Source organism: Gavia stellata, chromosome 2 (genome assembly GCF_030936135.1).
Source record: "Gavia stellata isolate bGavSte3 chromosome 2, bGavSte3.hap2, whole genome shotgun sequence".
NCBI lineage: Eukaryota > Metazoa > Chordata > Aves > Gaviiformes > Gaviidae > Gavia > Gavia stellata.
This window is the reverse complement of record NC_082595.1, coordinates 36,290,468-36,312,026: the sequence shown is the minus strand read 5'-3', so window position 1 is coordinate 36,312,026 and position 21,559 is coordinate 36,290,468. Positions and strand designations below refer to the sequence as shown.

The 21,559-nt window shown below is 35.2% G+C and overlaps 1 protein-coding gene across 7 annotated transcripts in view; it reads left to right on the top strand.

Annotated features, from left to right (window-relative positions):
* Window positions 1-21,559, top strand: part of QKI (QKI, KH domain containing RNA binding) — a 166,907-nt gene that overhangs the window by 29,257 nt on the left and 116,091 nt on the right. For all 7 annotated transcript variants that reach the window (XM_059835232.1, XM_059835216.1, XM_059835211.1 and 4 more), the window contains exon 2: window positions 8,349-8,491. In XM_059835232.1, coding sequence (XP_059691215.1) covers window positions 8,349-8,491 — 143 coding nt within the window. The remainder of the gene's footprint in view (window positions 1-8,348; window positions 8,492-21,559) is intronic.

The following is a 21,559-nucleotide window of genomic DNA, read 5'->3' as shown; positions in this document are numbered from 1 at the left end:
CACTGAACTTCAAAACTGATTATTTTGGAGGGTCTCAATCAGGAATTTGTTTAAATTGGTTTGTTTTCTTTTAAAGGTTGTAAAGCATCTTGCCTTTTACTTTTAGGCACTCCTTGCACATACTGGTGGGATAGCATAGGGTGTGGGATTTCTTTGCTGATACCGAGGGGGTTCTGATGTGAATTAGGCTATTGTTTTCTGAAGTGCTCAGTGTACTTTTTGAGAGAATGTCCTTCTGGCTTTAACTGGAGAGCTTCTCAGTTCATGACTTAATAGTTGTTCAACATATATACAATTTATTTCATATGCTGAAAATACCTGTAGAAATTGGACAGCAATTGACTCTGTTGTGAATGGACAGATTTAAATGTAGGGAACATGGAATAGTGTCTGGGTAGAGAAGGTCCTTTGCAGACCAGTCAGTCTGCATTGTTCACAAAGAGCAATTTCAAAAACACACAGTGAACTGAGGTAAAATATTTTTATTTTAAAAATACACACCTGAGGAACTAAAACCATGGAAGTTCTGTCTGAGCTGATACTGTTAAGCTGATGTTTTTGAATAGCAACAAGTAACGTTGTTTAAATCTCATAGAATGGATGGCTCCTTTCTTTCATCTTTCTGATCATGATTAGTAGTAGTTCATACAGAATTGTATTACTGCTGAGTCTCCCGCATCAAAGATACCCAAGTCATTTATTATTATGGTTAGCTGCCAAACATTTGATTCATGCTACTGGGTATGCAAAAAACAAACAAAAACCTCGAATAGATTTAGCAGCTTGGTGTACATGTTAACTGTGCTACTTGTAACTAAGTATTTGGGGGCAACTTGCTGCTAAAGGGAGCTAGAGTAGAAGGTTTTTGAAAGTGTAGTAATTAAGCCTGATATGAATGTGAGCCACCAAATCTGCTTCAGTAGTTGTGCTGCGCTGATGGACTTTACTAGTGGAAAATGCTTTGAAGAGTTTGATGCTGTTAATCTAACCCATGTTGTAAGGAAATTTTGTAACAAGCAGAACAGTATATGTTCATTTACTTTAACTGAGTTATTATGTAAGCTTGATCTGAGATTTAAGAGATGAATATTCTAGATTTGTTTTTGTGATTTTTAATGTTGACTTTTAAAACACTTAATTTTCCTTGACTCTTAAAAGTTTAGTTGTACAGTTTTCTGTCTATCGGCTAATTACTCGCCTCAAGAAGCTTTCCGTTTTGCAAAGATACTCATTTGGATGTGGATGGATAGTGTATGTCAGTTGCTAGATGACGTTAGTTGAAGACACCAAGTAGACTGCTGAAAGGCTCGTTCGGCTGTCCTCGTAGGAACTTCTAAACTGATTTTTATGTTAAAGATTTGTAGGTTTTTTGGAGTGTAGTACTGAGATATGAGGAGAGACAGGACTTCATCTCAGATGTACAGCTTTTTGAGTTTACCAAGAAAATTGAGGAGACTGTATTTAATCTTCCTTATATTATTTTCTTAAGTGGATGCAGATTGCCACTGTCAGATGTAATGCAGGGTTGATGGACTTTTGTTCAGACTTGTTCTGGCTGTTCTGACATACCATCATATTAAATAACATAAATGCAAGTTTTCGTAAATGGAAACAAATGCATGACTGTTTTAAATTTGCCAGTTAATTATGTAAGAGTTCAATGTCATGCTCTAAACCAAAACTGCTGATGTATGAAAATTTGTCAGAATTGGACTGTTTTATCAGCTTTGATGCTTGACGATGTTTGTCTAAATCTTTATTTTTTTACTCTGTATTGGTTTCTGAAGGAAAGATGATAGGAATGTTGTTTGCCTGATGCTTAGGCATTTCACTGATTAATAGCAGGGGGTGGGTAGAGTAAGTTCTTGCCAGCTTTTGAGTCTGTACACTGATGATGCATGTGGGGTACAGGTTCATGTGGCACAATATTAAAAATGACTTGGTTTTTTGCTAGCGTTGCTGTTTCTGCTGCATCAGCAATAGTAGCAAACAGCACTGGTGTTAACAGTGAAGACTGTTAAAATTGTGATGAATAAAACCAACTATTTCTTTGCCAAGTAAGCATACTAAAGCTGCGAGATTAGAAAACACATGAGTTGCAATGTTCCACCAATAATAAAGCACTTAAAAGCTTTCTGTTGACATTTATACAAAGAGAACAGATGAGTGTGCTCTATTTGGTTTTGAAGTCGGTTTGATGCAAACCTTACAACTGCCCACAACAGAAGGAGTTTTGCAGGCTCTTCTTGCAAAAAGAAATGACTGGATTTTTATACCAAGAATGCTGACAAATTGCTGAAAGTGCTGCCCACTTATCATTGGACTGACTGTTTAATCATCAGAAGTGTACTGCTAGATTGGGCTCAGAGGAACAAAGGAGAAGAAACTAGAGTTTTTCCAAGGCATTAAAAGATGAATTGATATTTGAAATGCAAACACTTTTGGGGGGGGGGGGTGTGACTTGTGTGCCATATTCTCAGTGGTGGTGTCCAGCACTTGCAGATTCTTTTTAATTTCTTCAGAAAGTGCTGATCAATTTAGTGCATAAAAGGGGTGATGTCACATTGTTTTGGTTCTTGTTTTAATTTTTTATAATAAAGGTTGTACTTGGTATGTGCTGTGTCAACAACGTTCTTTTTGGGCAGTGAGTGAACATCATTAGCACACAGCTCATCTTGTAGTTTGAGCACATGCTCTGTGTTAGCCTTCAGAACACTTTCAAGAGAGGTTGTAATCCATCTGTCTTTAGAGATTTTTCAATAAGAGCAGAATATGTGTTACATACTTTTTCTGCTTGTTTCTCTCTCCATTCTTAGTTACATTTTTCAGGTGCTTTGTTTACAATATTATTGGATGCTGTTTTAAGAAGACACTGTGCATTATATAAAACTAACTGGTATCTAGTTGCAGTGGCCTAATTGATGGGTAATGCTTTAATGGAACATGAAATGGATTGTCTGCCTGGATCCATATTCAGTGGATTTTGAGCCTTCAAAGGGGTAATTGTATGCCTGTATATTAGAATGTTTGTAATCTTCGTTTACTAGTTTGGAGACCTATCTGATCGCAAAAGAATTGGAAAAAATGTATTTTGTTGTTTAAAAATAACTCTTAAATTCCTAAATTGATCATCAAGCAGCAGTTGTGTGCAGTAAAAATATTTTATAAAAATAGTAACTTTTTGCACGCATGTTGTTGCATTTCACATTAAAAAACCAAAACATTAAACTACTTAGTGGTAAAGAATGAGAAGGGACTTGAATCAGTTGCTTTCCCCACCTGCGCCCTCAGCTCAGTGCCTGATGATCTCCTGAATTTGAGTGGGCTTCCCAAGATAGTTATCAGAAGTTTTCACTTTTCCCAAAAAATTATTGTGGAAATAGTGAAGGCATTGTTTACACATGGTTTTAGTGCCATAGTCTGTAAGAAACACATTTATTGTAAGAATTAACTTTTCCTGTCAAAATACATAAAGTTATGCTATATGTAAAAAAAAAAAAAAAAAACCAAAAAACATAAAAATTGAAACTGAATGTTCTATGTGTCACTGAGATCCAAGTACCATGTAGATTTTTAGCTATATGAACATAACTGTTCTTCTCACCATACCTCTTAAATTTTTAACTTTTAAAAATTTGCTTGTAACTTTTTTTTTCACATGGAAACTAGCCTGTGATTGAGAATCTTTAGGAGTGTGGTGCTTTACTTCCTTAAGGAAGCATGTTGAGTGTTGTTATAAGATGTTTAGTGTTTTGATTCATTCTGAAGCTCTTGCTGATTGTGGCTATTGGTTTGTTCCACACTCCTTTGCTCTGTGCATTGTAAAAATAAGTGGCTCTTCTGTGACAGATAAACACTTCTTATTTTCTTCAGTTTAAAGAATTAAATTCTTTGTGTATTGATGGCTTAACATTGTGTTAGACTTAGGAAAGGAACATAGGCTGAGAGCAGCATCAGTTTAGCTCTCTTTAAACCGCTGTAGCTCTAAATTGGAGCAAATTTTTAACATCAGAAGATCTGTTTCAGTTCTTCAAATTCTTAGTTCTAGTTTAAACTGCAATGAGGGATGCATTGGTTTAAAACCAGTGTCCAAGCTTGGTTGTCCTTCAAAAGATAAAGCTTTGTAATTCAGAAGAAGCCTTCATGATGAGAAATTCTGAAGGTGTCGGCACTGCAGGTGAGGGTGGTTTGCAACTCTGAAACTGATGGGAGAGGAAGAATTTGAACCTTTTCAGTGATTTCCTACTTTGAATATGCTTGCTGAGGGTTTATGTAAACCCATTTTACATTGCAATCCAACAGTCTTAAACACATGTGCAGAGTCTTACTTCCTCTAAGGGAATGATAATTGACAGCTGAAAAGCAGTAACTTTGTGGTTTTTAATGTGATGGCAAACATCCATCTGCACACAGCCCTTCATGTGCTCGAGAGGGAAGAATACTTTGTTGTTAGGTGTCATGGAAAAAATCAAAAAAGTACATTTTTGTAGGCAGATGTAGTCAGTATAAACAGTGTGTCCTGGTTCAAGTTATATCTTAGAAAGGTGTTAGATTGAAAAATACTATCTGTAGATGAAGGAAACAAAAGATAACATTACTGGCATAGTTTTCAGGGACAGAGAGCACAGGTTTTAGAGGTAAGGTGAAGCTGCTGTATGCTTTTTTAGCCATATCTACTATTATAATTAAGTATCTCTCCTTACTAACTCTCTTTTAAATCCGTAGAGTGTTACCACTGAGGTGAATTAGAGAATTATCACTGCGGTGTTAAGATAGAGGTAAAGTAGTTAGAACTGTACTTAGATGTTCGCTTTGAAAGTAAAGCTTTCCTTATTTTTAAATCAGTTGGCTTCCTGTGAGATACCGTGGTGGAAGAATTTGTAACAACTTGTAAATGTGGAGCAGCTAAAGCCTTGCAAATGAACTTGGGAAGTGTGATTTCATGAGAGACATGCCAAAGAAGCTTTTGGGAAGAGAAGACAAGACATCTGCTTGGTAGTGTGTAAGAAATGATGTGAAGTAAATCTAAATAAAAGGCTGTTTACTTGAGTTCCTCTTATTTTTAATATGTGGATTCAATGGCAAAAAATAAAAAGGTGTGCTTTGAGGATGTGACCTTCCTACTTTTGTACTGCTGCTGTCCTCAGATTTTTAAGTCTTTTTAAGTATTTCAGAACAGAATAAAATGGATACTTGCTAAAGGTGAAATGGAAGTGGAGCTTTTAGCTTTTCTAATATGTTGCTGGTGAGGCTTTTTGGAATCTTACTGCACTTCTGATAAACTCTTGGGAGGTGCTGAAAACACAGCAGATAGTTCTATAGATATGCGTAATTGCTTAAAGTGAGTGGCAAAGTTGCAACATACTCGAGAGACTAGATGCTTCAATTTGTTTTAATGGAGATGGTAAAAGGAAAGATTATGTGATCAAATTTCAATACTTTTGTATGGACTCTTGTTGAGACACAAGAGGTGTGATTAAACAAGAGGCAGGTATCTGAGAAAACTGCTGTTAGTCATAAAAGAAAAAATAAATCTTGAATATGTGTAAAAAGATTCAGCAGAATCTGGAAAAACCCATGATGCATATTAAGTGGATAAATAACTTCAAGTTGTGTATTTGGGAGAATGCTTCTGGCTGGCTGGACTAACAGGTTGGGTAGGAAGATAGGTTGTGTTCTATCCATAGTTAGATGTGAGAGCAAATGGGTGAACTGGAGATTGGTCTAATTATTTTATAATTTAAGTAGTAGTCCTTCAGTTCTGCCAAATACAAGATAAGTGAAAAGAGAGGCTCCTAGATAGTGTATTATACAGAAGGGGAGTTTGGAGACCCGGTCAGCAGTTAAAATAAAACTGGGAATACATGCTTCTTGTTTCACCTTTTTACTTCTGAATGTTTCTTCTGAAGTCTTAGGGAAAGTGTCTAAGGCAAGAGAGAATATGAAATGCCAAGAAGCAGAAGAAACAGTAGCACTTGACGAGCCAATGATAAAGCTGAGTTGATGTAGCTGACTAACCCTGTCTTGACGTTTGTCAGTGTTACCAATGGCTTGAATGTAGAGAGAAGATAAAAACCTACATATGCAAAGAAAACTAAATTTCATGTGTCTGGTCCTGTAGTGGAGTAGAAAATCCTGAGGTGGTAGGTGTTTTCATTCTATGTAACGTTTGAGGCATGATAGATGGCTTAACTTTCACACAAGCCACAATTCAGTGGTATTCCTCAAGTCAGCTTATCATACTAGCTCTGCGTATTCTGAATGTTTGGCTCTACGGTGTCACAAATGTGACATACAAGTATTTGCAAGGGAAAGATTAAAATAAGTGCTCTTTCTCCTGTGAAAACTAGGATATCTAATGTTAGTGATTATATTCTAAGTGAAAGATATAATTTAAAATGAAATTTTCAGTGCAACTACTCTGGAGCTGCCAAATATAAATAAAAATGACCGTGTTGCTACTTATGCTTCAGTACTTCGGCAGACTGCCTAGTATTTCAGTGTAGTGTAAGTTAATGGAAAATCTGAAGAGAATGAAAAGGAAGCGAAGTCTGCCAAAAGATAATAATATTTGTTCAAAGAGATGTGCTAAAGAATTTCTTTATGTACTGAAGCCAGTATAAATACTGCTTGTAGTTCTGAGGATTTTGTGCCTGTTGCCAAAATTGTCAGTGTAAAAGCAGCTGTGGATTTTTTTCCTTGAGCTATGATTATATGATAACAAAATTTGTGTTCTCCATTCTAAACAGGTGTTAACCACCAAATCTTTATATAGTATGCACGATTGAGTGTGTTTTTTTTAGTTGGAGAAACAACTTGTTCTTGATTATGCAGTGTAAGTTTGTTAGAATTCAAACTAACTGAGTTGAAAATTAGATCGGCTGCATTTCAGATGCGTCGTTTCTGATGCTCTGCCTCTTCCCCCTAGCTTTTCAGGTGGTGAAATCTCAGCTGTAAATCATTTGCCAGAGAAGAAATTGATTATTAAACAGAGGTTATATTAATCTCTTGTCTGCTGCTAGAGTTTCAAGGGACTTCTTGTTTCTGTGGCTTCCTGTGGTCAGATGAAAACATAAAATTTCTGTTTTCAGTTTCATTTTAATTCTGAAGATTTTGAAAGCAGTTGTAACAATTCTAAGTAAAAGACTGGAATTATTGATATCTGGTTTTGCTATACAGCCCACACTATTATAAGTCTTAATGCTTTGGGAACAATGCCTATTTAAATGTTAGTTTTCAGTTCGGAACTTGGTTAATACATTCATTTTAAGTAATTGTTTAGTGATATTGGAATAAAATCATTGAGAAAATTTTATACTACTTGGGATTCTGTAAGTTATGAAGTGTGGGGTTTTTTATTCTTAGAGCAGCAATTTAAATACCAGTTTAACAGTTCTACAAATGAAATATAAACTCTTGTTAAATGTGTTTTTTGGTTAAATAAGAGAAAGCTTTGTGTCCTTTCTAGGATTGTTACAGTTTAGTGAAACTAAACTGGATTTGAATCAAATTATCCATTTTTAACTACCTTGTTTATAACTACTCAAGCACATCTTGCAAGTAAATACCTCAAGGTGTGGGTAATACAGGTGTAATTGGTAGAAACAGTACTTAGAAGTCCACTTGTGACATTCCCTGGTGCTGTTGAGGAGTTTTTCATTACTTTGCAGTGAAGTAGTAGGACTTCTGGGTGTATATAGAGGTTGCCTAGGTCTCTGATACCATACTTGTCTTCATTTTTTCATTATCTCACTGGGGGTAGTCAGTAGAACAGTATTTACTGATTTGTTGTCACACTGTGTGCTTGCTCAGTAACTGCACCCTTGAGTTGTCAGATTTCTCATTGCTGTGAAAGATACACCATTTCATTTCCAAAGGCTATAGTTAATCTTATAACTAGCAAATAGTAATGTATAGATGTATTTTTGTATTTTTTATGTTAGGTATAGATTTCTAATTTTTTTGCTTTCTAGATGCTTTATTATAAAAATACGTAAAAGAACTGGTTTTATACACCTTTTAAATTATGTGAACAATCTTGTAAGTGGTTTAAGGAGCTGTACGTGATTTTTACTACAATAGCTGAATTCCATAAACAGGATGAGTAGGCAGCAAATTTACAGACATAAAGAAAACATTTAAGATTGGTGCTGCAATTTAAAAAAAAAAAAAACACAAAAAACCTAAACAAAAAGAGAATAGATTTTTATTTCAAGTTACCATGATGCTCATGAAGAGAGGAAGAAAATGTCATTAAGATTTGGGAAAGATTAGAAAAAGAAGACTGTCATGCTAGATTATAATCTGTTACTGTATTTAATACCTAATATACGTTTTTCCCCCCACAGAAATTAGCAGAGTACGGAAAGACATGTATAACGACACATTAAATGGTAGTACGGAGAAGAGAAGTGCAGAATTACCAGATGCTGTGGGACCTATTGTACAGTTACAAGAGAAACTATATGTGCCTGTAAAAGAATATCCAGATGTAAGTATATCTTTTTAGTCCCTAAATTATTTTTTGATCCTTGTGGTTGTCTTTAAATGTAAATTTCATGTGATGCTACCCTTGGATCACACTGAATTGCTTTTGACAAGATACTTCTTAGGGAAGCAGTGTATGTTCTACTTGGTGGCTTGATTTGTAGTGAGTGTGAGTGGAAGAAGGTTGTGTTAAATACCAAACTAGTATGGATTATAAAGCAATAGATCTAAGATCTGAATTATCTTGTTCATTCGGTACTGTCAGTCCTGAGACACTGTGTAGTGAGTTTTATGAGGTAAGTAGTTCTTGGGACAGTGTTTTTTTTTCCTCTTGGTATGTCTCTAAAGGTCAGTTGGAGAATCCTTAGAGACCTTTTGGAGACTTGTACTTAATCTCTATTACAGTTTGTCCCATACCTGTGTAACCAGTTCTGTTGCATATAGAAGTGTCTTTATCCTGGGGCTGTGGTTTGTGTTCCCCATTCCCACCTCCCACTGCGCCCCCCTCCCCGCCCCCCCCCCCCCCCCCCCCCCCGCTTAGCAAAGCTCCTTGCTTGCATGTCAATGTTGTGTTCTCCATTGGGTGTTCTGTTCTGTTGTACACCTACCTTTTTGAGGGAGAATGGTTTCATTTAACTAGGAGCATTATTTAGAACTCCTGGGGTCTGAATGGTTTCGTAAAACAACTCGGGAAAAATAGTCCTGTCAAAATCTACCCCAGCTATTTTCATTGATGACTGACAAAATAAGAAATTGTGTTATTCCTCCCTAATAGAATTTAGAGGTTCTGTTGCAGTGGAGGAGTGCAGGGTCCAAGTAAGGCATTTGCATATTGAAGTGGTATAAAGTGGAAGAAAGTACAGAACAGCAAAAAATGGAAGTAACACTTGTGTATTTCTGTGGTTTTTCTTTGTATCATTAATTAGATTAAGCTCTCCAAATTGAGTTTTATTATTTTAATGCTGCTTAGAACATACAGGCCTCTAAATAAAACCTCATTGTGTCATACTCCATGAAGAAAACTAAGTGCGAGTCATTATTCAGAACAGAATATTTAGACACATGTCCTCCCTTTTCAGTTTTCACAAAGCTGTTTTGTTGCTTTTGGGTTAAAATACCTGTACTGGAAAAAGCGTTCAAAGAATTTGTGTTGGCCGTAAGGCCATCTCTCTCCCCTTCCCTTCTGATTTTCTTCCAAAGTAAGTATACACATACGCGTATCTATATACATATATGTACACGCATACTTATCCCCGCACCAAAAACAGTGATTCTTTTGAAACTCTTTGGAATTACAGATTTTTGAGAGGATCTTGTTCTGTAAGAGATGTAAGTAGCTCTGTACTTAGATATCAGTATATATCTTAAAGTTATATTGCTTATTGGCTTTTTAAAACATAGCTTAGTTGTTGAAATCTTGGTTTTATAACTCGACAATGCGTCCTTTGTGAAGAGTTGCCTTAGTTATTGGTTGTAATTTTTACAGAACTTGATGCTTGCTGTAACAGGATAATGAGATAGGAGGAAGAAAAAGAGGTTGGATTTCCTATAATTAAGCTTTTCTTCTAGAAATCAAGGGTGTAGTAGCCTAGTTCTTCACTGCCAGTTAATCATCAAATACAGTGTAAATAAGTAGGAAAGAATGTCTGTAGTTACTCTCAAAGCACTTGTGTAACTGGGTGTACGATTTCTCTAGCTACTGCTAGCTCTTTGTGTGCCTTCAGAAGAACGCCCTTGAAGTGATCACTAATTTATTTTAATAAACTCTTACAAATTCAGAAGTTGAAGACACTTCTGATTTGTATACATGTGACTTGGAATAAAAAAGTAGTTGGCTCTTGTGAGATGATGTGAAATGTTTGCTAGAAAATGTACAGCTTTTACCACTATGGTGGTACTTTGCTATGGTGGTACTTGGCAGTTCAAGCTTCATTGGGAAGCCAAGCCCAGCATTCTCTATGTGTTCCTGCCTGTCTATCTGTGTCTATATTTGTTCCTAGCTACTCAGAATGGGATCTGCACAGCCTTAACAATTGGTTAAGCAACTAGAATATACCACTACATACAAAAAAAGCTGTGGTTTTGTATGTAGGCCCTTTCTAAGGTCTTTCTGCAAGTTAGAAATTAAACTGCTTTGCATTCAGGCTAGTACAGCATTCAGGTTTGGCGTACCGTCATTCCAACTTGTAAAAAAACCCTGTAAAATTCACTTGTAAAGATTAATTTCACTTGTAAAGATAACTTCATTGTAATCAGTGTTACATGAAACTTCTTACTCATACCTAGCAATTGATTTAATTATTATCAGATACAGGGAAGACATGCTGTGCAGGCTATCAGAGTGAGTTTGTCAGATAAATCCAGTTAATTCTTTCTATTGCCATCATTCTCTTCCAGCTGACAATCTTGTGTACCTTACAAAGACATAAAGATGAATAAACTTAAAGATTGTTCACAGAAGAGTGACCAGAAACTGTTTTCTGATCTAGGTTTAGTAATATTGTTAATAATAGAAATATAAAAAATTATCAATGAACTTTTATGATGTTTTGATATTTTTGACTTACAATTTTAAGCATATAGATTAGTTGACTGTAGTGAATACTGAATAGTACTATAGTGCCATTTTGTGCACATTATCTTAAATTAATTGTGAGGCATAAAAATAATGGTCTGCCATAACTTTAAACAAACCTGTGTTTTATATATGTATAAATAAACATACATGTATACATATATGTATAAGAGATGAAACAGTAAATTTTTATAGCCTACATCACTTTGCTATTCTGTTTGACTGTCCTTTGTGTACCTACACAGAGAAAAGAATACATAAAATTGAATTACAAAGCTAAAATAAATATATAAAATCACCGGTAGTCTCTTAATAGTTTAGTTTTTCATATGAGTGCATATTGAGTATTTTTTATTCTAATTTTTATTTTAAGACCATAGTTGATGTAAGGTTCACCTTTCAAAAAAATTGATTGCCTGAAACAGCCTGTAGTTTTTAAATGCCGACTGTGTAGAGTCTGCATTTCTACTTCTGTACTAGTAAGTGGAACATAAGCAGAAGTCTTGCTAAAGAATAACTAATTTTCTTTTGTATGTCATGTTAATAAGGAGCATTTTTCCATTGTTTAATCACAATCTGTTAAATTGCGTAACTGTTGGGGTGGTCTGCTTTCTGGCTCATTGTTTTTCCGTTGCAAGCTACAGTACTGCAATTGTGTATATTTGTATATATTATTGTCTTCTAGCACCCTTGAAAGGTGTTAGATCTTTATAGAAATTTTAGTCTTGAAACTGAGATACGAGCTACTTAGCTTTTCTGAACCATGTATGTACTTCTGAAACTTGAGCGAGAAGTTGTGCAGAAGGCACCCAGAAGATTAAATTCCATTAGTTGTCCATAATTTGCCCTTCAGTTAAAAATGTGTTCTCTCTGTGTTTCCCTTACTATTTTTCAAAGTAAATTTGGAAATCTGTGAGAAGAAATTAGCTGCATCTGGTACTGATACACAAGTCGAACGTATTTGTTAGGATACTGGTTTGTTATGGTGATGCTTGTATTTAGTAACTTCTTCAAATTAACATCATAGGATTAGACTTTTAGTGATGTTGAGCATGTACATGACACTTCTAGTAGAAAGTAGTGGATTATTTTTCTTGTTTAGTCACAGTTAAATCTTTGTACGCTCATTTAAGTCTTTGGTGTTACAGTTTGAAGGCATTTCCAATCCATGGAGAAATATCTTCCATCAGAGTTTAAAAGAAGAAAAGATGTCAGGAAAATTATTGAGCTCTTAGGAAGCAGAAGAATGAAGGATATGCTATTGTTTGCGAGTGAATAGTTGATAGTCTTGAGCATTTCTTATGCTTCAGATAAATGATTAATTTTCTTGAATTTCCCTGAAGAGCTGAGGCTAAACTTTCTGTCTGATATCATTTTAAACAGTTTTTGGAATTAGTACCTACAAATGTTGGACTGAATAAATGTTTTTCTATTATAATCATGGCTTTATTATTAATAAGTACCCTGTTAGCTCTGATTAATGTGAAATTCTCTGTTGGAACTCTTCTGCGCCTCTTCAGTAAAAATGTAAGAACTCAGTAATTATCGCATCTAAAGTAGCATGTCCTTTGAGTATACCGAAGCTCAAAGGCCAGCAGTGATAAACAGCTTGTGCGTACTTTCTGACCATTTTAGTTAAAACTGTTTAATTAGTACAACAGAACGATGAACACAGGGATTCATTTTACTATGGGGTACTTACTGACAAAACATTTAAATCCTTTTTCAATTTGGTAATATCAGAGTTTAATAGCATCCCTAATATGGATTAGGAAAATGATAACATCCTCTTTATTTATTGTTCCGATTCTTTTACTTAAGCTCTTCATTCCCTAGTGGTAAACAGGGAAGGATGCTAACAGAGCTTGCCTTGTTTACCCTTGCAGTAGGAAGGAAAGAGAGAATATAACTGGTCTCTGTAAATAAACTTAGGCTACAGAGTACCAGCAGGGCTGAAGGAAGATTTGGCAAAAGGTCAACTACTGATACAAATACAAATGAAAGAACTAAAATAGTTTGATTACTAATTTCCAGTTTGAATGAGATATTTGGAAAAACATTCTAGTAGAAGTAGTGGGAGCAAAAAAGTTAATTTTGAGTTTGAACTTTATGTATTTATGAGAGGCTTTACGCACTGTGGTTGCAGATGGTAAGGGAATGTATTCATTAAGAAAGGCCCCCTTTGTTTAGATGCTAATAAAACAGAGACATGCCTTAATATTTGTATGAAGCTCTTTCCTTTCTGTCTAATGTTTTATTAGATATCCTTCCATTACTGACCATCTGATTTACCTTTTGAAAGATAAGGTTCTTTTGAGCCCTGGTTCACGCTCAATAGCTTACTTTTTTTTTTGGTAGCACCTTACTGAAAGATGACATACATTGTCATAATTCTATTCAGAAATAAGGCTGTCAGATCTCCAGAGTGTATTTGCCCTTGGAGGCAAAAGGATGGAAGACAGTCTAGAATACATGGGAGATAAAAACCCTGTCCTTTAGTCTCTGATAGTTATCTTGTAGGCTCTGCATCGTTCACCAGTACCAATGAACTTGGTCCATATCTCATCCTTGTGAGAGTTATTTCTTCCCCATTGAACTCTTCAAGCCTTGAGTGCAATTAAGTTAAGACAGGTGATTACCTAGTCATTTATCTGTTAATATTCTTATTCCCATTTCATTCTTACTTTCAAATTTTGCTCTTTAACTATTTGCAGATATTCTGGGTTTTGTGTGTGTGTAAATAAAAAAAAAAAAAAGGAAGGCAGGGTGGAGGTAAGACAAGTAAAGACTAAGTAAATAGCACTTGCTTTGGCTAGGGACAGTGTTTCCCTTACTATTTTTCAAAGTAAATTTGGAAATCTGTGAGAAGAAATTAGCTGCATCTGGTACTGATACACAAGTCGAACATATTTGTTAGGATATCAGTTTGTTATTGTGATGCTTGTATTAGTAATTTCTTCAAATTAACATCATAGGATTAGACTTTTAGTGATGTCGTGCATGTGCATGACACTTCTAGTAGAAAGTAGTGGATTATTTTTCTTGTTTAGTCACTATACAGGTCCAACTCATAAGGGCAGGAGTCCTCTAAGCTAGTGCTAGACATTCGGGTGCCTTCTGTACACCATGGATGAAGAGGAGTGTGTGTGATGGATGAAGGGGAAGCCAAGTGCTGAAGGAGAATGGTAGCCTATAAAATCAGTCTAAACAGTTAGTTTGTAGATGCCTGTCATTTTTCTATAAATGAAATACTTAAAATTGTAGTTAAATTAATCTTACTAAAAATGGTTAACTTTGAGAATTACAAAATTTGAGGTTGCAAAGAATGTGTCCAACTGAACTTTTTGAAAAGCAAGTTAAGACCTAGTAGTCAACATTTATCATGCTTTTTTTTTTGCTCTCACAGTGCCTTTCATTATGGCTTGTTTCTCATTTGTAATTGTCTCTGCAGAGTTAGGCTTTCAATGGGCAATCTATTTGGTCAGAGCTGTCTTCTTAACACCCTCTTTTGTTTTAGAATTCTGTGCTTTATGTGCATCATAGACTAAAAAAATACTTGGGTGCATGGTTTCAGTCGATCATGTACTACAACTCTTGCGTCAGTTTGTCTGTGCTTCCTTTTGCTGAACTGTTTTCCCTCAGAACTTCTACTTTGTGTAGTAGTTCTTGCAGGACTAAGTTCTGAAGAGCTGTGTGCAAATACAAATAATGAAATCTCCATTGTGGGGCAGAGAGATTGTGGAATATTGATTTTGTTTTTCATTAGTTTTTTGTTCAATCTGTTCTTTCAGATGTTTATCATAGTAAAGAAGACTTTTATACAGAGAGGAGGAAGTGCTTCAGCATGACATTTTTGCTTGCTGTTTTGAATAGGTCAGGTACACTTGGCTACACTTGCTGTACTTGTTGGTATTTTTTTGTGAATTAACATCCTGAGTACTTTAACTAGGATTGGGTACTGCATTAAACATGGAAATACATCAGTAAGGGCTAAAAACATACTTAATAGAGCAAGGCAGAGCTGTGTTTAAAATACATACGTGGATTTACAAATTACTGTTTATGCATCAGAATCTCTAGTAGATGCACTCAGTTACTCGAAGTCAGGAACAGATCTTCCCTTTTCTTCAGAGAGATGAAGTTGACTCCTAAAGGATGAGGTTTGTACTTGAGAAGTACAATGTTTTAAGGAGGTAGGAAATACAGAGAGAAACCCCCTTTCTTGAGACTGAAGATGTTTTTAAACTCTTTTGCCTCTGGTTAGTTGGCAAAGGAGACCTATAACACTGAGCTGCTGTACTTTCTCCAGAAACTTAACCTGGCAATTACAATACCATGCTATCTTCCTTTTCTTTTTCTTTTTTTCTTCTTTTTTTATTTTGCTCCATATCTGGTGGTCAGTAAGCTTTTGACAGGCATATTAGCTATTTCTTCCTTTTTAGTAGCTCTGTAGTTTAGGTATTACTGTTTGTACGCTCAGATTTTTGAGTTGCCCTTGCAAAAGTAATTCAATACTTTGTCAGAGAACAGCATGAGTTCTGTAAGTTCACATAGGTAGATCAGTGAAATGCAAGTCTTCGCTAATTATGCTTGCTCTGTGTTTTACGGGGATAAGAAGGCACTGAGCCCCATCCTGCTATTAAAAGTAGTTTTGAGTACCAGTCAAAATATCAGCCTGGTATTTTCCTTGTCTCTCTCCTAAATCATACACTCAGGTAAAAATCAACTTACATGTCCTCAATACTAAAAGGTCTGTTGTTTATTACTAGATTGTCTGCCCACAAGCCTTGGGGGTGCTTATTAATTAAAAAAAAAGTTGCCTTTTAAGCAAGAACATGGACTAGTTTTTTTAAAGAGATGTGCTGGTTTCGGGTTCTGCTGTTTCTGAAGTGCATTAATAGATTTTAAAGTGTGTATCACTTGTCAAGGAAAAGTCTTCAGTGTAATGTTGCATTTGTAGCATTCATTTCTGATTTGAATTTGATCCATAATTCAAAAGAACAGGATTGTTGTTCTCTTCATTTGTGTCTCACTGATGTTGGTCCCTTGGTCCTTTTCCATAATTCTTATTAACAGGAAGATTATACACAAATACCAGCTTGTGGAGTAAACTTTCTGTTTAGATCTTTCCTTTCTTCTTCTGTGTTTTGTTTCATAGCTTAGGAACTGTTGTTTACCTGCCTTAGTTTTGAACATTAGATTTAGAATAAATTACAAATGCTACCTCAATAGATATCTCTGCGTAGGAGATTCTGAGATTGTGTAGCTAATAGGTATTCATCCATTGTTGTATGGATCTACTCAATTTATTCAGTTAGTCTCTGCTATTTTTTAAAGCCAATAAGAACAGTAGTTGGACACAGTTGTTTCATTTCAGTTACTCTGGCTTAATACTAATTCACAATTCTAACATTTTATATGTTTCTTTTCTCTCTTATTAAGAGCAGTGTAAAATACTTGAATTCTGTGAAGGCACTGATTCCTTTTGAAATTTGCTATGCTTCTTTGAAACTGTGTGCATTGTTTTTCTTTCATATACACTCAGTATTTTAAGAAAAATAATGCTGGTTGATGAGCAGCCAGTTCCTTTGCACACCTTACTTGCACTCGTTCTAGTTGTCTCTTATTATATAGCGTAGTACCTCCTGTCTTATGGGAAGGCTCATGCACCTCTCCTAATGGTGTACATTCACCCACCCAACACTTAAGTTGCTTAGGTTGATTAATGCTTTTTCAGAAGCCTCTGTTTCTTTAGAGTACTGACATAAGCTTGGTCAATATCTTTCAGCTATGTGGTTTATAAACAACTAGAACATACTGACCTGAAAATTCAAGATCATTCTAGTTACAGGCATTATGATCCGTAGTGTCAAAGGACACTGAGGGCTTTGCCTTGTTGTCAGTGATAGAGGGACTGCTTGCTCTGGGAAGATCGTTGACTGAATTATGATTTAAAGTTGTCTTAAATATGCAGCAGTTTCTCAGATTATTTTTTTCTTCTCACCAAGTACAAGTGGTCTAAAAATGTGAATGCTGGATGAAATATGTATTTCTGTATTGCTGTTCCAAATTTATTATCATCATGAGTGGAAATGACCAATTGTTATCTTGTTAATGTATCTTAAGTACTGATGATCATGAATATATTATTCAAATTAACATACTAAAATTCTGGGTTATAGTATTTAACCTAATTGTTTGAATTTTATATTTTTAACTCATTTGACTGTATTTGATTATTGTTGTTTTTAAAGTGAATGTCAGTTGCATTAAAAGTAAAGCAAACTTGCTGTCACTCAACACAAATACTAAAATAGTATTTCATGGGGTTTTATCTGTTTAGATTTTTTTCAAGTTAGTCTGGCCAAAATGAGATTTGGCACCTTTTTTTTTCTTCCACAAGTGCAAATGTTGTCCTTGAGACCTGGAAAGTTGTAAACAAGGGCTTTCTGAAGAATTTCAGTTTCTTCAGGGAGTCAGCGGATGGGCAAGCTGAACAAAAGAGAGACCTGGAACTCTGGCTTTGTAGCATAAATAGGGTTGGAAGATAATTTAGAATATAGAGATACTACAGACAGGTAGATTGGCATGTGAACCTGAAGTGCATCTCAAAGCTTTATGATAACTCTTTCTTATGCCTTTTTTCCTGTGGTAAATATGAGGTAGTTCCTCTTCTGTTGCAATGACTGTGGTGGTGGTCATCACGGAACTGTTGAATGTGGTACTGTCTGTCTGTCTCCTTACTTTAAAAGCCCCTGTGTAAAAGACAAAAGCTAGTTAGAAATGAACCCTGAATGTAGTAATTGTTGATATGCTGCTGTTTTAGCAGCATTGTAAATGTTTAGGATAATAGCTTCAATATGATTTGATATGCAAAGGTGCTATTATTACTGTAATACTAGACTGTAATACTGCTGCTCTGTACTGCTTGATGCTGGCTGAAGCACATAACTATAGTTGAATATGTCATAAGACTTGTACCCTTAAAGCCTCACGAGCAGTTGGGCTTTTTAAGGTGTTTCAGGTGCTTTTCAGTTTTGCCTCTTTTGTCTTTTTATGTATTACCTTCTTACAGATAGAGCAGAGAGTTAAGGTTTGGTAATATAACAGCTTTTAGCAGAAGTCATCTAAAGTAAACAAGGTGGATTAGACCTTAAAGCACTAAAGTAAATATTCAGAGGGTTATAATTTGAGGTATCTTCTGCATTTCTGACCTGTTCTCCTGCAGTTCTAGGCTTGAATTTTGCGAACTTCTGATTCTAGCAGCTGTACATGTATATTGAACACTTTCCTAACACCCTTTTTAGAAGATGAATGGAATTCTTCAATTTTTCACTTTAAATATGGTCAATGTTGAGAAACCTATGTATTTTTTTAAAAAGAAATAATTGGACAACAGCAAGTAAACATGGAAAGCTACTAGTCTTTGCTTTTACACTTGGTTGAAGCATGTCACTTGAAATCTGTAGTAGAATGACAAACACTACCAGTTATACAACACTACTGGGTTTTGTTCTAAACTTTTGGGAGGGGGATTGCCTTTGTTTTGATGAAATAATTTAAAATTACTTTCTGTGATGTGTTTCAGTACTTTCATGGCATGAAATTCTAGACCTAGTTTGGTAAATCAACTCCTAATGAATCTAATGCAGTGCAAACTATGTACATGGAAATCAACTGTGAGATACAAAGCTCCTATGGCTAAGCATTATCATTCTCTGTTTAAATCGTGAGGTTTTTGTAGTTCTGGTTGTTGAAATTCTTGGAGCCTTTAAAATATTTTTTTTCCTCCACAATAGCACCGTCTTTGACAAGCAAAGTTAAAAAAAAAAAAAAGGTAAAGCACCACACCAAGCAGTATAATTACTATTAATATAATACAGCTTTAAGGTCTTCTGATTTGAGAGTGTGCAATTTCTGTGTTTCCTCCCACCTTTCAGGGTGACTAATAAATTCATTTTTGGAACTTAAAATTATTAAAACACTGAATAATTCAGCATAAAATCTATTGCCTGAAAGGGATGCAGAACTTTGTCTAAAGTTACAGTAACTAATAATATAACTAATATGAAGTGGTTACTGAGCACCTTTCCATTGCATAAATTCAAGTATAACCTCAAAGTCTGTTTCTGCTTGGTCAGCTCTTCCTTTTTGGGGAGCAAAAGTGACTGCATTTCTCTGATAATTTTAAAAAAGGGAATGGTGTCCCATAAGTATAAGAATTTCCATTTCTGCAAAGTTATTTGTAACAACAGTATCACCATCTGCAATGGTGCTCCAATTTAAACATATCTTCCTCATTTCTAATTACTGAGGATTGGAAGTAGTCTACAGCAAAATTGCCAACTTTTCAAGTGCCTTGGGTAATGTCACATATAGTCACATCTAATTAAAAGGTATTATTATGGAAATTAGTTGTTGGACTGTATATCCTGAGGATCCTTTGTATTGGAATAGGAGTTTAATGATGTAAACTGCAAGGCTTAGAGGGCACTGCTGGAACCTACAATTAGGTTTTGGAGACCGATTTACACACAGCACAACTTGTTAATTCTCTAGATAAATGTGTCACGATTCCCAAGTAGAGCATGGAATTGAACAATTTTTACTCATCTCCTGGTGTTATTGAAATTGATGTCTTGTCACTGTTCTGAAAACCTCATCTTAGTGAATAGGATGAAACAGATTATTCACTATCTCACTTAAGCATGCCTACTATTAGGTTGTTCATGGGATCTGATTTCCAGAAAGAGTTTCTGTTAACAATCTTTCAATTACTGTTTAAAGGTTTTTATGACCACTTAAAGGAGGGAACTACCAAACTGTACTGTGGGCCTTTAAATCATTGCAAATGGGCCTCTAACGATAACAGAGATTCCTATTTTAAAACCATGAAATTGCTAATTTGTCTATCTTTACAGCTTTCTCACTTACGTTGATAATTCTAAGCAATTTAAAATCCAATTATTTCCAAAATATGACAGTAATTAGATTAGTGTTTTTACATGAACAGAACATGTAGCATAAAATTCATTTTGAGGGATATTACTTTATAGTTACTTGAAAGGGAATTGAAACTACCCTATTAAGATTTTCTTTAAACTTGTGGCATGAGGAAAAGGGTTAATGTTTAAAACAATCTTAAATGGAAAGCAAATGTGACTTTAATGCACAGTGTATATTAGTATGTATGAAAAGCATTGAGAAAGCAGAAGTGAAGCAAATAGTGCAAATTAATATATTACAAACAGGAGGATATCTGTCCTATTAGGTGAAGATAGAATAATGCTAATTAGACATGCTAAAAGAACAAATTGCTGTTTCACTAAAGATCTGAAGTTAATATTTATATAAACAACTACACAATTTATAAACCGTGAAAATGAGGACAGAAATTGGGGGGGACGACCCCCAAAACCCAAAATGTTTTTCACCTTGAGCTTGTTTGACAAGGCATGGCTTTTGTCTCTGATAACTGATAAGGTCTCTGCTTTGTTGTTCTGTGTTCTTGTACCTCCTGGCTGCTGATCCGGCCCGCAGTGTTGTCAGCTCAGTGAGGAATGTCAATAGACTGGAGCAAAAGGGACATAGCAAAATCGTTGACACTGAGGGATGGCAATAAATGAGATGGGAGCTAAATATATAGGTTTGTGACATTCTAGCAGCTGGCTTAAGTCCTGCTGTTTGTTGCTTGGGTATACTAGCCTTAAAAAGGAAGAGAATGCATTGTAGCACGAGGAAGAAAAAAACAGCTGGTGGCTTATCAGTCAGCCCTGATGACAGAGAAGGTTAAAGAGTTTGGAAGGACAAACTTTGAAAGAGTGCTTTTATTAGTAACATAAAATTCTTAATTTTATATAAGTAGTTTTATTAAACTAGTCTAAAACTTTGCAGTTTTCCAGGGCTCATTCAGTGCAAAAATAAATGAATACTTAATTTGCTGTCCAAATAAAGTTATTTTAAAAATTAACTTATTTACCTTTGATTCAAGCAGTTTGTTAGGTGATTTTACAGTAATGTGCTTTTGATGTTTTCTCGCTCCTTAATGGGACTCTTTGGAAACATCTTGATACATGATTAAGTATTTTGCAGTTTAATATGTAATGTAGAAAAAAAATTGTTTATTTTGTAATAGATGAAAACATGAATGCTCTCAAACGGTATAAACTTTATGTATCTTAATCTCCCCCCCCCCCCCATTAGAGATACAGAAAAGTATGGAGATTTAAATGTGATTTTATATTTGATGCATTTTCGAAATGAAAGTTAATGTTTGGAAAATCGGTGTTTAATTGCTTAAAAGCCTCATATTTGATAGGTAACTTATAACTACATCTAGTTCTTTTACATGCACTAAAATGCCTGTTAGAATGTAAGCTTGACATGAGTCTAGCACCTTAGTTGGAAGATCAATCCTGCTTGATATTGTTTGCTGCTTCTTGTTGATTGAGGTTTCTACTGTTTGGGTTCAAGAACTAAACAAGTTCTTGAGAAGAA